This window comes from Ascidia mentula, chromosome 7 (genome assembly GCF_947561715.1).
Source record: "Ascidia mentula chromosome 7, kaAscMent1.1, whole genome shotgun sequence".
NCBI lineage: Eukaryota > Metazoa > Chordata > Ascidiacea > Phlebobranchia > Ascidiidae > Ascidia > Ascidia mentula.
In genome coordinates, this window is record NC_138572.1 from 5,689,587 (window position 1) to 5,703,863 (window position 14,277).

Sequence of the window (14,277 nt, forward strand, 5' to 3'; positions counted from 1 at the left end):
AAGCTAACAAATTTTTCAATTTGCTTGTAACTAAAGTGACACAGAAGTATCTGTGCTACTTTCTTCAAACCTTTTGAACATTGATCATTCACAAATAATACAAGTAGAATATGATACTTATATGTATTGACATTAATCTACACAGAAAGGTGCTACACTCCATGTGTGAAAATTTTGCCATAATAATGAAAGAAATCCAAGGCCCACTAACTGGTGGAGCAAGTGGTTAGAAATTGGTGTTTCAATTGGCAGCTCAATAAATAGCAATCACTAGGGACAAACGATCATACACACACAGGAACAAGGTCATTTGGACATTGGTGGGCACCAATCAATAAGTTCTAATTAACCTGCAACTTTATGTAAAAGGCAAACATAGCACAATCATGATCTTCTGGTTTTGCGGTACCCTTGGGCCTAACTGGGCAAAAGTGTCTGCTATTTGAAAAGAACATCAAGCTTTGGTTTAATTGGGCAACAAAATCTTGCAGGATTTTAATCAGCAAGAATGATAGAATATATAGGTATGCATGTAATTTGAACAAGCAAGTACAGTTTTTTTGCTGACTGTGGGACCCAAAGTGAATAGAATGGGCTTACATGAGGAATGAGTACATGGAATTGCACAAGAGAAATATGGACCAAAACTTTCGTGTCATGCTTGACACCAAGTCCAGTGTTGCTAAGGTGACATCACGTTATTAATAAGCATTGCAAATCAATCCAATTAGTTGGTTTAACTAATTTACTAAGCTCCTATGTTATACTCAACAAACACATAATAAAACACGAGTATAGAAATCATCCACAACAGTTACGTGAAATCCAATGAGAGGCCAGCAACCAAGAAGAGATGCCACCTTATTTGCAAAGTAATGATTTAAAAGGGGGCGTAAAAATTATGAAAAGTTGACTCATATATTCATAAACGTGTAAACATAAGCAGTATTCAAAACTTTACCAGTCAACAAAATATATTGTTTGCTTGAAAGGAAATTTTACACAAAGCTTGCAATTGAAAGAGTATATTTAAAAAGACAATCATATTCAATTACCATTTTTTTGGACAACATGTGAAGCCATCCCAGTGAAAAAAATTCACTCAAATGAGTAAAGTTGATCTTTCTAGTTCAGTTTGTGTCAATTTGCGTTGGCCTCGGGAACGGTGACAGGCCGTGGGTTCTGTTTCAGGTGCAAGAGAGATGAACGCATTCGTGAGACGTCTTTATTTCCTTTCGCCACTTTGGGATTAAAATCGCAAAGTTTTGAAACCCGTTCCCACTCCGAGCCAGGGTTTGCCTGGTCTCGCTCCTTTACAAATTGCTCCTCTGCTTTCCTGTTTCCAGAAAAAAATAGTTTTTTTGCTTTGGTAATTTAATGAAAAAACATCTCCAAAACATGAAAACTATAATTAAAGAATAAGGTGTCAAGAAAGAGAAAATATACAAGATTAGAAAAAGTATTATTAAAGTTGGAGATGAAAACTAGTTCTTAACAACCGAGCAAAATGTTTTAATAAGTTACAGATACTGGGTATCTTTTGTCAATACCAATGGCTTACAATGAATATATAAGAGCAATGACATTACATTACATATGTGGAATTTTCATGTATTGCCAATAATTAAATATAAACAGTTTAATAAGGTTCTTGATTTAGGCATGCAAACGATTCAATAACAAAACAAAAATTATACAAGAAACTAAAATAACCAAAATTTTAAAAAAATGCTCAAAATCTTGTGACCAATTAAATATTTTTGTTAAGCCATTGTGAGTAATCACTGAAAAATTAAACTTCTTTACATTTAAAGCACAAAAACTAACATCATTGAGCACTTTTTTTTAACAAACTGCTCACAGAAAAATGCCTGATTAAGTAAACACAGCAAGCCACAAATGCATGCATAAATGATTGACAAGAAAAGTGCACCTGCCACCAAACAACAGGACACAACTGCCTCTATCTACCTATGGAGTTTGAAAGCCTAAATAATTAGCGTAGCTAAGGACAGACATTGTAAAATAACCTCAACAAACGCAAAATTTTGATCTTGGATGCAATTGTGTACAACCATTACAGCTGTTATGGTGTTAAAGAAACTTTTTTGGTACTTATCGCTAATTTTTGTTTGTTTTCTATTTGTATGTCTGATTCTATATAAAATAAACTGAGCTAACTTGTAAATTAGCATCTACTTATGGAAAACAGGAATTATAATTCTATTTTGTTACAATTCCAACACGAACTAAGCAAGTATTAAAACTATAATCTTACATGTGAAAAGTCAGTCTTTTCAAAAGAGTGCCAAATCAAAAGAATTCAGTATGTGAAATGTCTTATGTTCTAAACCTCTTACATCGCATATAGTTTTCTGTGCAACCACCACATTTTAATGTCACCATAAATCACAACCCAGTGCAGAACTGGTATAATTTACACTTGCAAGCCTAGTACAGGAATCACCCACCAAAGACTACACCACATCTAAAGCAAAATAAATTCACTAGCGTTTGGTACCTTTCTTTGATGAAAGCTTCATTGGCAATTCTGTGGAGAGGATTGATTGAAAAGAAACAATATGTAAACAATTGTAACAAATAATCAAAAAAAAAATCAGACATGCATTTCAATGGAGGAACACCCAATTGGAACCATTTAGGTTTAGAGACATGCAGTTGGAATGGAAAATCTTAGGAACAAATTCAAGAAAAACATTTGTATTTTCTTGAAATCAAAACTTACTTCATTGGACATTGTGTACATAAAATAAGTGCGATAATTAATTCTGTCACAGTCAGGAGAACTGCATTTTGTATATGTAAACTTTTGTAATCACCTCAAAATGTGTTTGGTTATCAAATACTACATAATAAGCTAATTAACAACAATAGAGGGTTTTGATTGTCATCAAACCTGTTGCTTTCTTTAGTCTTTTCAAGCTGTTCAAGACGGTTTCTTTCCCATTCTTTAAGTTCCTTTTCAGCTTGTGCAAGCCATTCTTTTTGCCTCTGTTCTGATTCAAGGTCTGTGGAGGTATGTAATATTGATTATCTTAAAACACTTCCAACTACATTATCCATATGTTGCCATAATGCAAAAGTTGTGTATCTCACCTTTCTCAGCCAACAGTATGGTATTTTCCTCTCTCCATTGGCGAATTTTTTCTGGTTCTGCACGTAGCTGGTCTAGCCTGGCATCTGCTGCAGCAATAGCAGCATAAGCTTGTGAGGGGTCCATCCTTTCAGCTTCATTGTTGAACTCATCCAAACCATTTGTCATTGGTTGTTCTTGGTTGGCAGGAGGGTTAAAAAAATCATCATCTGAAACGTTTAACATGATTCAAATCTTTCCTTGGTATAAGGTTATAATGAAGGACAATTGTAAATTCCAGATTCCTTACATATAAAAAGAATGTTCTATACCAGTGTTTTTAGGAAATAAAATAGCATCAATAAATTTGAAGCTTGATTAGTTACATTATATATCATATATAATGTATAAATATGGTATTATCATTTAAAGATACGTATATATGAAGTTGATTATGACAGTGAAAAAAGTCAAAAATTAGTTCTGTTCACCATTTGCAGGTGCATTGCCACCCATAATATCTTCTTCAAATCCATTTACAACTGGCTGGGCAACTGGTTGGTCTCCAAGAACTTCACTTTCTAACCCTGCACCATGAAATGTGATGACATGAAGAATTTAATTGTTGATCAAACATGTTTAAAACTATATCTTCATAAAAACTAATCAACTGACGTTGCCAAAATAAGTTACTTGTTACATATATGTGACCATCAATCATGCTGGCTGTATAGATTTGGTAAAAAGATTGTTGTAAAAAAAGGACTAAATAAGCACATTTTATTTGGTCTACAGATTCAATCGTATGCCAGATTGGAAAATGCATAAATTGTCATTCTTTGCAAATAAGAACACAATGTTTTTTTATATTATTTTCAAAAGACCAGAATAAACACCTGCGATTTCATCTTGCTGTTGGGCAAGAAAGGCCGCAGCTGGATCTTCTTCTTGCTGTGCCGGAGCAGCTGGCTGCTGAGTAAAATCTTCACCAAAAATGTCAGTCATATTAATTATATATATATTTACAGTTCTTTAGATGACAACGATTTAGATCTCACTGCAGTATAAAATACTTTGGTTAATATATTTAAACCAATACATACTTCCGAACTAAATAGTGTTTGAAGAAATTTCTAGACACAAATGGTTACAGTTACAATCTAATCGTTATCAACATTACACACCACATTTTCTCAACGTTTGAACTTGTTGAAAACAACACAGCACTAATAAATACATCTAGAGCATAAATTGTAAGATATTACACCATTTTTATTCGAATAATAGTCCGACAGGAAACTGATTGTTAAGAAGGTGCCTGGCACGGGACACAGAACAAATGAAGCTAAGTAAATGGAACGTTGCGTTCAGTGAAGCGTTTTGTGACAAATCGATCCAAAACGCCCAGACTAGTTTGGAAAATTAATTTTGTGATAATGTTCTGTTTAGTTGTGATCAGTGTTACGAATGGTTACAATATCTTTAACTGCAGTTTAAATATTCCGAGGCAACGTAAGAAACAGAATTTTGTTGCTTCTAAAAAGTGTAGGGGAACAATTTTTCAGAAATACCTTAACATGTCGGCAAAGTTCAATTTATAGCCTCTTAGCTTAAATTTTATTGCATTTATAGCAAAATATGTGGAAAATCTCGACAAAACTTTCAAGTCTACCAGTCGGCCAAATAATTCAATAAGTTGAAAATAATGCTGAGTCAACAGAGTGACAGGGCATGTGTGCAGTCCCGGATGTAGCGAAGTTACCGGCCTTTTCAAGACGAGAGGCAAGGTACTAGCACTATGCATTTGTTTACAATCACTTATCCCACAAAATCGAAATGAATATTAGCAAATAACAGCAGCTTTGGCCATAGAACAAAACAGTTATCATCATACTGCCTTGAAATGTCACTAGTAAACTGTGTGTGTCCAGTGTATGTATATTAATTGGTTATGCTGTTACCCTCGAACTATATGCTTTCACAGATGAAGTTCAATAAATTGAAGACGTCATCTCGCCGGAAAAATAGGAAGGAGTACTTCAATGCCCCTTCACACATAAGAAGGAAGTTTATGGGGTCTCCTCTGTCAAAAGAACTGAGACAAAAGTACAGTGTACGGAGTATGCCCATCAGAAAAGACGACGAAGTCCAGGTGAATATGCGAAAACCATTAGTTAAGACTTAAATACAAATAAAGAAGAGATACTTTAATACTAGCTTACATACCTGTGATTTCTTGACCATTATTGTCAGTTTTATTTACAAAAATTAGGCCCCTGTTAAATTGGATAGATTGTAAATTGTGCAGAGGATTTTTTTTCTGTGAATGTTGATAGCGAAGACAAATCAGCTTTTATTTGTATCCCTCTGCAATCTGAGACCTGTGTTTTTTTGAAGTTTCGTAAAATTTTTACATTCTTAAAACAGTCTGATGCAAGTAAAAGAGTTGTAGACTAGATGTTCGCAAATGCTGGTACTTCTTAGATATGACAAATTAACCTAAATCACTGAGATTTACATATAGGTTGTTTGAATATATATATGTATATTTTTGCAAGGGCGAACGTAACGTTTTTTGTATGTTAATAAATTAACTCATTAATATTGCGCGGACACAACATTTTTTCCTATCTGGGCTCTTTGCATAGACAGTTAAATCCATATTTCTTGGAAGGTTATCATATGTGGAAATTCTGTCAGTTCTGATAATATTTTCTGTATATGCATTCTTAAATTGATTTAAACTGATCATTGAAATTCCCTAACTTTTGTTGAAAGATAGTTTCCTAAAAACGAGTGAAACAACAAACGGTAAATATTAAAAAAAAAGTTATTTGCGTATATTGCTAAATTGTAATATGTTAGGTACTTTTGGGTGCAAAGTATCTGGAGGTAAGTAGTCTAAATAAAAAAGCCAAAGTTATAATGCTGGTAAACGTTTCGAACTCATACAGGGTTCATCATCAGTACTTTGAGTATTATGATGAACAGCTTTGGCTTTTTTATTTAGATTAGTTACTTTTGATATGGGGAAACTCAACTATGCCATTGGCAGTACAAGATAATGAAATGAGTTGGTGGGGATTATCAGCTTTTTCCTTTATTGTAAAAACCATAGATCACTGTTAGTTGCATTAAAATTTTTGTTTGATATACTTCTATTGACCTAATTTATATTTTCTAGATTGTGCGTGGCCATTTCAAGGGACAGCAAATCGGAAAAGTTATCCAAGTTTACCGCAAAAAGTATGTGATTCACATCGAGCGAATCCAACGTGAAAAAGCCAATGGTGCCACAGTTCATGTCGGTATTCATCCAAGCAAGGTATTTTGAGAAAATACATAAATAATAGACCAACATAGCCTGCTTAGTTATTGCATGCTGCTGCATTTAGCCATTGTCAAATTTGCTGCATTAAGGGACTGAGTATTGAAAAAAAAATTGTTGTACAATAAATCTGCAGCAACAAATATTGCAAAACTAAGCATTTAATATTTTATTAGGTTGTGATCACAAAGCTTAAACTTGACAAGGACCGCAAGCGCATTCTGGAACATAAAGCTCGTTCCCGCCGAGTCGATTTGGAAAAGGGCAAACACACTGAAGAATCCATTCAGCAAATGGAATCATGAGCAGATTCTAAATAAACAAAAAAACTCCTTCTGCACTTTTGGTATTTTGAGTGAAAGCTTAGGCCTGTTTCGGAAAAGTTATGTATGTTTTTCTGTAAGCAACAGACATTTAGTGAAAAAAAGTAGCGTGGAATGTCCATATATTGACACAAACCAGGTGTGTAAGCAAATGGCTTACTTTGTACGAATGCCATAAAAACAAGAATTTCGCGTTTTCGGAAATTATTACGATATATTTTTGAAGTTCAATACATTTGTTGCTTGTGCGAAGAAGTGTAACTGGAATTTCATAGAATATATACTGACAGCATTGATCTGGACACAAATCAAGCAGAAAATATACGTAGCTTTGATAAGCTGGGGCCTAATCCAGTTTGGAAAAAAGTCACCCGTCGGAAAAAAATTGTGCCTGTTCATGCGTAACCACAACCGGGAAACTCGAAAATCTTGTTTTTTCTAAAAACTATTTATTTGTTGTTGGTATGTTTTCTTGTACAGTGTAATAACAAGAAGTTTATTTGGCAAGATACAAACTTACATTATTACAATGTCGGAGTCAAAGATGATTGTGAACGATTTGCTTACTTGGGCAAAAGATGAAATGAAATTAAGTTGCGGTGAAAAATATCGAAATTCGATTTCTCATCAAAGTGAACTTGTTCAAAATGCGCCCTTAAAAAAACTTTGGAGCCATTTAACTGAAAACGTAAAGAGTGGGGAAAATATTGAAATACTGAGAGGCAACATAGAATTGCATGATATAAAGCTTGAAACCAAGGAATTGGAAACGTCTTGTACTGAGACTCGCAAACAACTTTTAACTTTGGAATCTCAAATTCACGTTCTTGAGGATCAGTTAAAGACATGCAAAAGTTCCTGTTTGCAATCTGAGCTGAGTATAACTCGATTGGAACATGCAGCTCAAATTTCTGATGACAAAACTACTTTTCACAAGGCTCATGTCAAAAAGAGACAAGCTGATTTATCCACTATTAGTCCCTTGAAAGATAATTTGCACCAAAAAAACACTGTCATGCGAAACAGAAACTTGGCTCTTGACAAGTCAGCGACACATCCTTCTTGTATAATTGATGTTAATGAGATAGTGTCAAAAATTGTTGATTGCTATTGTGGTGGACTAAACAAGACCCAGTGCATAGACAGCACAGAACTTTGGAAAGGTGTTGTTAATATTCTCAGCAAATACACCGGTGACACTGTATTAAAAGTTCTCAAACTGATTACAAAAGAAGAGACTGACAAGGTATACATGTTTTTATTAATAAATTTTAAATAACTGCTTGCTCCCAGACGTTTGTTTGCATGTACAGTGACTGGCTAACAATTGTTTAATTGGTGAAATCATTATATATATAGGCGCCTGACTCGATAACCCTTATGGTTTCATCAGTACGCATGCCATTTTGTTTTGCATATTAGTTGTTCAAAAATGTTTAGGTTCTTTTTGTGCACGACAAAATTGAATTGAATAATTTTTGGAATGTGTGATTGTGAATTGGAGTGTTGTACACTGGTAAACTTGGATGCTTTAATTTAAATTATGTTGCAGGTCATAAAATGTGAAAAGGCAGCATGTCCTGAAAAAGAAATGTCAGCAATAGAAAACTCTCTTTTCCTGGAGGACAGCACTGCAGGACAAAATCCTGCATCTACCATAAAAAAAATGCTGGAGGTAAGAACAACAGTTTTCAAAAATTATGTTCAACTTTTATCGTTTTTTTCCATTGTAGTTGCATGACATAGAAAGTGCACAGGAGTTTTTGGACATTAAAGGAAAAAGAGAAATGTGTGTGGTTAAAGAAAAACAAAATCAAGCAATGAAACTTCAACTTCAAAGCATGATTAAGGCCAAATTCCCTGATGCGGACGAACAGCAGAGAGCTTTGTAGATAAGAGAACATGTTGAGATCAATATTTTTTAAACAACCATGTTATTCTATTTAGACAAACACTTGATGCTGAAATTGAGCTGTCCTCCCTGTCGGCTACGTTGGAATCTCTTCAGTATTCTGCAAGTGAATTACAAAAGGATTTTGACAAAAAGGAATCCGATGATAAACACATTCAGTCTGTGTTAAAAGAAATTAAAAACTTCAAATCTGAACTGGTTGGTTACCTCTTTGGATTTGCCACAAACAACCTCAGTTTAAGTCAAAGGGAGTTCAATCAAGTATATTAAATTTCATGTAATTTAGATGGAAAATAAGCGTCAGATGTTGGCAGCAGCGGAACAAAACCTAAAATTCAGATCATCATTAAATGCTCAACAGCACCAAGCACTGGCAGAGACGCAAGCAATGACACAAAACACTAATGTAGACTTGCAGCAATCCAAACGCGATATGCAGAACTCGTTGGATAACGAAGTTGCTTCCTTCGAGCAAGCAGACATGTCCAAGTTAACGAGAATTCATCTCGACACGGCGTAAGTGATTATCTTGCTATGTTTTACTGTATCATTAACTAAACCCAAACATTTTACTAGCATTCGGCTATAAAACCTATGAGTTTCTAAACTTTCTGGCCTTAAAAGTTTTGAAATCGTCAGGGCATCACCATCAGTAGAGTGTAAGTTTTGTTTTCGCCGCAAAAAAATGTTTGAGTTTTCAACAAAATGGACTCGAAATTTTCACAAAGATACCGAAGAAACCACTGCAGGGTTATCCAATTAATGTGACGCTCGATTGTGACCCGTTATTTTCCATGCAGAAAAACAGTTCCAATTTACGACATGCTGATTCACCGACCGACGAGGACAGACCACAATAGCGGAGGGACAGCTTACCACAAACTTACCTCATCTTTTGATACCATGCACTTGGTTGTACGTCTTATATCGATTCCAACTCTTGCTCAAAACCTTCCCTGCTTAACACAAATTGTGTATTTTGTCTCAGTGTCCTTGCGACCTTCTGCAAATATCGCACGAACGCAAAACAAACACAAGATTACAGGAATCTCTTGGTAAACCCACCCAACATAACGAAGAGAAAAATCATGGTTCAGCATCTAAGCTGCAGAGTAAGTTACACATGTTGCACAACGTCGGGTACTTATCCGGTGGACACAGACAGGTTTTATCAATTCAGACGACGCACTAGGCACAGCATGCTCAGAAAATGGGAAAGTGTTTGCATATATTGTTAGTTTAATCTATTCACTCATCCCGTTGGCATAGTCTACGTGACTGAACTCACTTTTGTTTTTAATGCACTTTCTGAGTTAAAATCATTTTGTTGTTGAGTCGCCCTTGAAATGAAAACTGGATTTTATTTCAGATCTCCACACACAAGTGCGCGCGTTTTCGAAGGAGCAGAAGAACGACCTGATGCCACAAATTAACAAGGGGATGAAAGCGATCGACGCCTTCCGTAAAGAAACCGATAAATTCGAGAAAACTCTTGGAGAGTGGTAAAGCATCACCTACGTATTTCTAAAGTTTTATTAAATTTCACATTGACTTACATTTTATACTTGACAGGTGGAATGAACCAGCCCAAGATAGCGTGCCATGGTTGAAGTTTGACGACATGACTCTTGCCGAATTGAAAGAAAACGTTAAGTTTCAACAACAATCTAAGCTGGTCACTGAATTTTAAAACCACCTATGTTGTGATATCGACTTTCTTTTACCGCATATTAGCAAACAGTCTTCAACGTGTTGATGAAATGAACTGTAAGGGCTATCCGTCTGACGTAGTGTTTCAACACCTTTTCGATGAAATTCTGGCATTTCTTAACAATCAACTATATCTGTATAACGACTTAATAGTTGCGTGTTCGAGTTATCGAAAAAAGCATAAGTAGGCCTATATTATTACCAGCAATACAGGATTACAATCTCCGGCACGGCCAAGTGTAAAAATGTATGAGGCATAAGAACAACCAACATGCTGAACGAAATAGGACTAGTCGATGATTTCTGGAGTCGCTTTGCTTTTTCTTAATTTGCGTTGCTGGAAATGGAGCAGGAGCAGACCGGACGACGAAAGAATGAACATGGAACCAGCGATGTAGAAGGCGTTGCCCAGTTGTCCTGATATATCCACTACAGCGCCTGAAAGAATATGTTGTAATGTTAAGCAATTGCCCTCAAACCCATATAAGATGTGGCAGGAAGAACGTATGCTTGTAACTATTGTTGAGGACTTGCATGTAAAACTCGCAACCCCAAACTGTGCATCGTGACTCCCAGGTGTCGTAACAAAACAAATTGAGTTATTTTAGATAAGAATGGAGTCGACAGAAGTCAGCCTTTTGCGAAAACAATTTTAAAGATTGTAACAAATCGTCCTGAAAGATTTATGATTGGTGCCGTGAGTCTTTTCAAAGTGCGTTGACACGGAAAAGTATGACAACAACTGCCGTAGAGGTAGGAGGCTATACAGCTTATAGAGCTCTGAATATAACTTACCAGCCAACAGATTAACTGCACACAACAGCGAATAACCGACTACATTGCAATAGGAGTTGATGGCTGCGAAATACTTTTCCGGAAAAAGTTCGGCGCAATAATTGACCATAATGCCGTCTGTAGCGCCCTCTAGCAGACCGAAGACAGCGCAGATCACCAACGCAGGGATATATGTGTGCACAGACGGAAGGACAAAAAGCAACATGGCGGCGACCACGAACCCTGCTCCCTGTTTAAGAATAAACAAACTCGATCCTTATGTGTTTACAATCATACACATAAACTAGTTCCTCAAACTATACAACATGATGCCTTGAATATATATAGACTGGTTTGGCACTGTTTAAAGAGACTGGTTTTTATTTTCAAAAACACACTATCTTTCCCGGGGTCCTTTAGCTTCATCAGACCAATCTCCTTTAAACAGTGCCAAACCAGAAAAGTACAGCTCGGTTTCAAAAAACTGAAGGCTTATTATATAATTTCGAATAAGTTTATTTGGGCAAGTTAAATTAACTTCAGTTAATAAATGCATCGACGTGACCTTATGTTAACAACACCACCAGTCAGCCATGGGCGGACTTATCCTTTACCACAAAAAGTTTTCGACAGGATTCGGTAAGTTTTGGGAACAACAGCGCCACCACTAGTTTTGCGAACACTTCTCCGACTGCAATCGCAGAAGGTAAAAACGATGCTTGTAGCTCAGTAAGTCCCACACCTAAAACAGCGTAAATCAATCAGATTTGGATACAACAGGCCTGACAATTGCCTACCAATATTCGCCGGATTAAGTCACTTTACGAGCAAAACGTGAACACCGCACTTTATCTGCATTTTGTATGCAATAAATTGTGGATAGAATCTATCTTACCCCTTACTCCAAACGGTATTATGTATGACGCAGTCACGAAAAGGCCGCACGTAAAACTACTATAGAACAACAAAATAACGTAGGTTTGTGGAAGATAGAACAGGCCGACGTCAACGTATGTGTGAAGTGACCGCAAAAACTTTGATCCGCAACAGCGAGGTACGTCTTCCTGTAAAACATAACTCAATAAGCTTAAACAAATCTGCCCATTATATTGCCCACTCCAACCGCTGAGCTCACGTATGTAAATCGGCAGAGCATCAGTAGCCGGTTTATATTTATCGTTGTTTGAAGTTATTTAGATTTTATGCTTTCCTTGCACTATACAGACTTGACAACATCAAGAACTATTACTACACAAAGTTAAACGCATTTGACTCTTTTCTTTGGACACTTTTTTGCTGATGCATTTATTAGGAATGTTTCTAAAATATATTCCGATATTCTTACTTTGGAGAAACAAGAAACCCCATTGGTCAATCCCTAATTAGAAGAGCAAAAACGGTGATGTAATAACTACGATATTGTGCGATTTTGAAAATGTAATACGTTAATAACGTGACATCAGAAAAAGCATCATATTGCAACCACTTTTATTGGAGATTACTTCCACAGAATACATAAAACTTTTTTAAGTTGCACCTTTTCGTCTATGGATGATTCAACCGAGGTTGTTTCTTTCGTCTTCTCAGATTTGGGCCCAACCGTCAGAGCGCCGATCAACACAGTTTGGAAATACACAGAGGAAATAATCTAAAAGAGAAATGAACCGATATGCCATGTGCAATACGCCGTAGAGCGTAAGAATTACATTGGTTGTACCAGCACTGCGCCACTCCAAGTGTAGTTGTCGATAAGCAACTGCCAGGCAGGGCAGGCAAGGAAAGGTCCAACAGCACACCCGAAGTAGAGAAATTGAAGTGCTCCAATTCTTCGCTCTGCTGGAATGACGACTGACAAAGCTTTCAAGAAGACGATGACTTGAAAGCCAAAACAATATCCTGGAACAACATAAAGACATCAACATATTTCGGAACATACCACGGGGAAATCACTTCACTATAGGAAGATCTTTCGTTGATGTTTTAAGTTTTAAGGTCAACTGTAACATATAACAGAACCTCATATAGCATCATGATACAGACAAGCATGTTAAAAAAATACAGACAAGCGGCCCCGAAAATCACGCTAGGCTGGGTGCGCTGTGACCCAAAAAAATTTTTAAACCTCAGCTCTAGTAAGGTAAATATTCAGACCGATTTGTAGGTAAGAGATCCATACGAAAAAACAGCATTAAATATCGTGTTTTTTCACAAAAGGAAACCTTTACATGCTTTTAACGTGATGATAAAAGCAAATTGTCTAATCACCAGCTTCTCCTGATGAAGTTTATATTTGTTTTAAGTTAGCGGCAATGCATGGCCCCAAATTCTCACATACCAGGAATTCCCCCAAATAGGACAGCCACGCACCAAAATGGGACTTCCAAAAATGCGGTTGCAGTTGACACGGTTGAAATTATGCCACACAACAGCATCCATTTCCTCAGGGACCAACGTTTCATTGCAGTTGGAGCGAGCAGGCCTGTTTCCATAAAATCATGAAAAAACAAGGGCTAAGGTGCCCTTAACAATCCCAGTAATTTCAGTACAAAAATATCCCACTATTTTAAGTTGTGCAAGTCTTAAAGAGCTTCGCTTGTGCTCTGGGCTATATGTAATGTAACTAATGCGAATTAAAATGCGTAGCAAATGCACAGCTTTCTATGTTCTTTGTGTGCCCATTAAATTCAGAGATCCAAAACCCAACACATAAAAAGCCCTGTTTGATTTTGTCACACCCCTCAAATTTTGTCAAACAAAATAACATTCTTAGAAAAAAGATACATCAAGAAAACGATTATGTCACATCGCTAACATGGCAAGTATATACCGTTGATGACGTAGCCAATATAGAAAGCCCCGACCACTGTAGAAACTTCTGCATATTCCACATTGTAATGACGCATCCAGGCCATGTAGAAGGGTGGCAGACAACGGTCGGCACTTGCCCGTATTGCATGAAATATAAACCCTGCAACCAACAGCACCCAAGGCCACCACGGTTTGTTCGTAAGCATCCTAAACTACAAAAGAGCTTATAATTAACACCTGAAATAAACTATCCAGCAGACTCTGTACAGAAGTTCTCATAAAAATCATACTGCTCAGAATGCAGGGTTTTGCTGTTTCAACATCTGAT

At 36.4% G+C, this 14,277-nt stretch overlaps 4 protein-coding genes across 5 annotated transcripts; 2 read left to right on the forward strand and 2 right to left on the reverse strand.

Moving 5' to 3' along the window:
• Positions 1-109: 109 nt before the first annotated feature.
• Positions 110-4,147, reverse strand: LOC145907901 (clathrin light chain B-like). Of its 2 annotated transcripts, XM_082995003.1 has the most exons (6): positions 3,991-4,147; positions 3,586-3,681; positions 3,118-3,324; positions 2,918-3,029; positions 2,522-2,551; positions 110-1,336 (listed from the first exon to the last, which is right to left on the reverse strand). In XM_082995003.1, exons 1-6 carry the CDS (start codon positions 4,097-4,099, stop codon positions 1,141-1,143), a joined length of 750 nt encoding a protein of 249 aa, XP_082851129.1. In that variant the 5' UTR covers positions 4,100-4,147; the 3' UTR covers positions 110-1,140. The 2 variants fall into 2 exon arrangements, with proteins under 2 accessions (XP_082851129.1, XP_082851130.1); XM_082995004.1 differs by lacking the exon at positions 2,522-2,551.
• A 695-nt stretch (positions 4,148-4,842) lies between these two features.
• LOC145908156 (large ribosomal subunit protein uL24-like) lies at positions 4,843-6,773 on the forward strand. Its single transcript, XM_082995353.1, has 4 exons — positions 4,843-4,881; positions 5,079-5,246; positions 6,279-6,419; positions 6,599-6,773. The coding sequence occupies exons 2-4, from the start codon at positions 5,079-5,081 to the stop codon at positions 6,725-6,727; spliced, it is 438 nt and encodes a 145-aa protein (XP_082851479.1). The 5' UTR covers positions 4,843-4,881; the 3' UTR covers positions 6,728-6,773.
• A 457-nt stretch (positions 6,774-7,230) lies between these two features.
• Positions 7,231-10,371, forward strand: LOC145908476 (uncharacterized). Its single transcript, XM_082995770.1, has 9 exons — positions 7,231-7,991; positions 8,298-8,420; positions 8,479-8,633; positions 8,693-8,855; positions 8,944-9,173; positions 9,458-9,572; positions 9,646-9,769; positions 10,027-10,159; positions 10,230-10,371. The coding sequence occupies exons 1-9, from the start codon at positions 7,275-7,277 to the stop codon at positions 10,345-10,347; spliced, it is 1,878 nt and encodes a 625-aa protein (XP_082851896.1). The 5' UTR covers positions 7,231-7,274; the 3' UTR covers positions 10,348-10,371.
• Positions 10,372-10,634: 263 nt separating this feature from the next.
• Positions 10,635-14,191, reverse strand: LOC145908477 (monocarboxylate transporter 12-like). Its single transcript, XM_082995771.1, has 8 exons — positions 13,969-14,191; positions 13,477-13,620; positions 12,859-13,037; positions 12,679-12,789; positions 12,037-12,205; positions 11,756-11,883; positions 11,163-11,391; positions 10,635-10,805 (listed from the first exon to the last, which is right to left on the reverse strand). The coding sequence occupies exons 1-8, from the start codon at positions 14,153-14,155 to the stop codon at positions 10,657-10,659; spliced, it is 1,296 nt and encodes a 431-aa protein (XP_082851897.1). The 5' UTR covers positions 14,156-14,191; the 3' UTR covers positions 10,635-10,656.
• Positions 14,192-14,277: the final 86 nt, after the last annotated feature.

Excerpts from the sequence above, each read along its gene's own strand:
- LOC145908156 (XM_082995353.1), top strand. The coding sequence starts at position 5,079 with ATGAAGTTCAATAAATTGAAGACGTCATCTCGCCGGAAAAATAGGAAG. Across the intron at positions 5,247-6,278 it reads GAAAAGACGACGAAGTCCAG|ATTGTGCGTGGCCATTTCAA; the intron begins GTGAATATGCGA and ends TATATTTTCTAG. Across the intron at positions 6,420-6,598 it reads TCGGTATTCATCCAAGCAAG|GTTGTGATCACAAAGCTTAA; the intron begins GTATTTTGAGAA and ends ATATTTTATTAG.
- LOC145908477 (XM_082995771.1), bottom strand. The coding sequence starts at position 14,155 with ATGCTTACGAACAAACCGTGGTGGCCTTGGGTGCTGTTGGTTGCAGGG. Across the intron at positions 13,038-13,476 it reads CCTATTTGGGGGAATTCCTG|GATATTGTTTTGGCTTTCAA; the intron begins GTATGTGAGAAT and ends ATGTTGTTCCAG. Across the intron at positions 12,206-12,678 it reads AATCATCCATAGACGAAAAG|GAAGACGTACCTCGCTGTTG; the intron begins GTGCAACTTAAA and ends TATGTTTTACAG.
- LOC145907901 (XM_082995003.1), bottom strand. The coding sequence starts at position 4,099 with ATGACTGACATTTTTGGTGAAGATTTTACTCAGCAGCCAGCTGCTCCG. Across the intron at positions 3,030-3,117 it reads CATACTGTTGGCTGAGAAAG|ACCTTGAATCAGAACAGAGG; the intron begins GTGAGATACACA and ends ATACCTCCACAG. Across the intron at positions 1,337-2,521 it reads GAAGCTTTCATCAAAGAAAG|GAAAGCAGAGGAGCAATTTG; the intron begins GTACCAAACGCT and ends TTCTGGAAACAG.
- LOC145908476 (XM_082995770.1), top strand. The coding sequence starts at position 7,275 with ATGTCGGAGTCAAAGATGATTGTGAACGATTTGCTTACTTGGGCAAAA. Across the intron at positions 9,573-9,645 it reads TTGATACCATGCACTTGGTT|TGTCCTTGCGACCTTCTGCA; the intron begins GTACGTCTTATA and ends ATTTTGTCTCAG. Across the intron at positions 9,770-10,026 it reads TTCAGCATCTAAGCTGCAGA|ATCTCCACACACAAGTGCGC; the intron begins GTAAGTTACACA and ends ATTTTATTTCAG.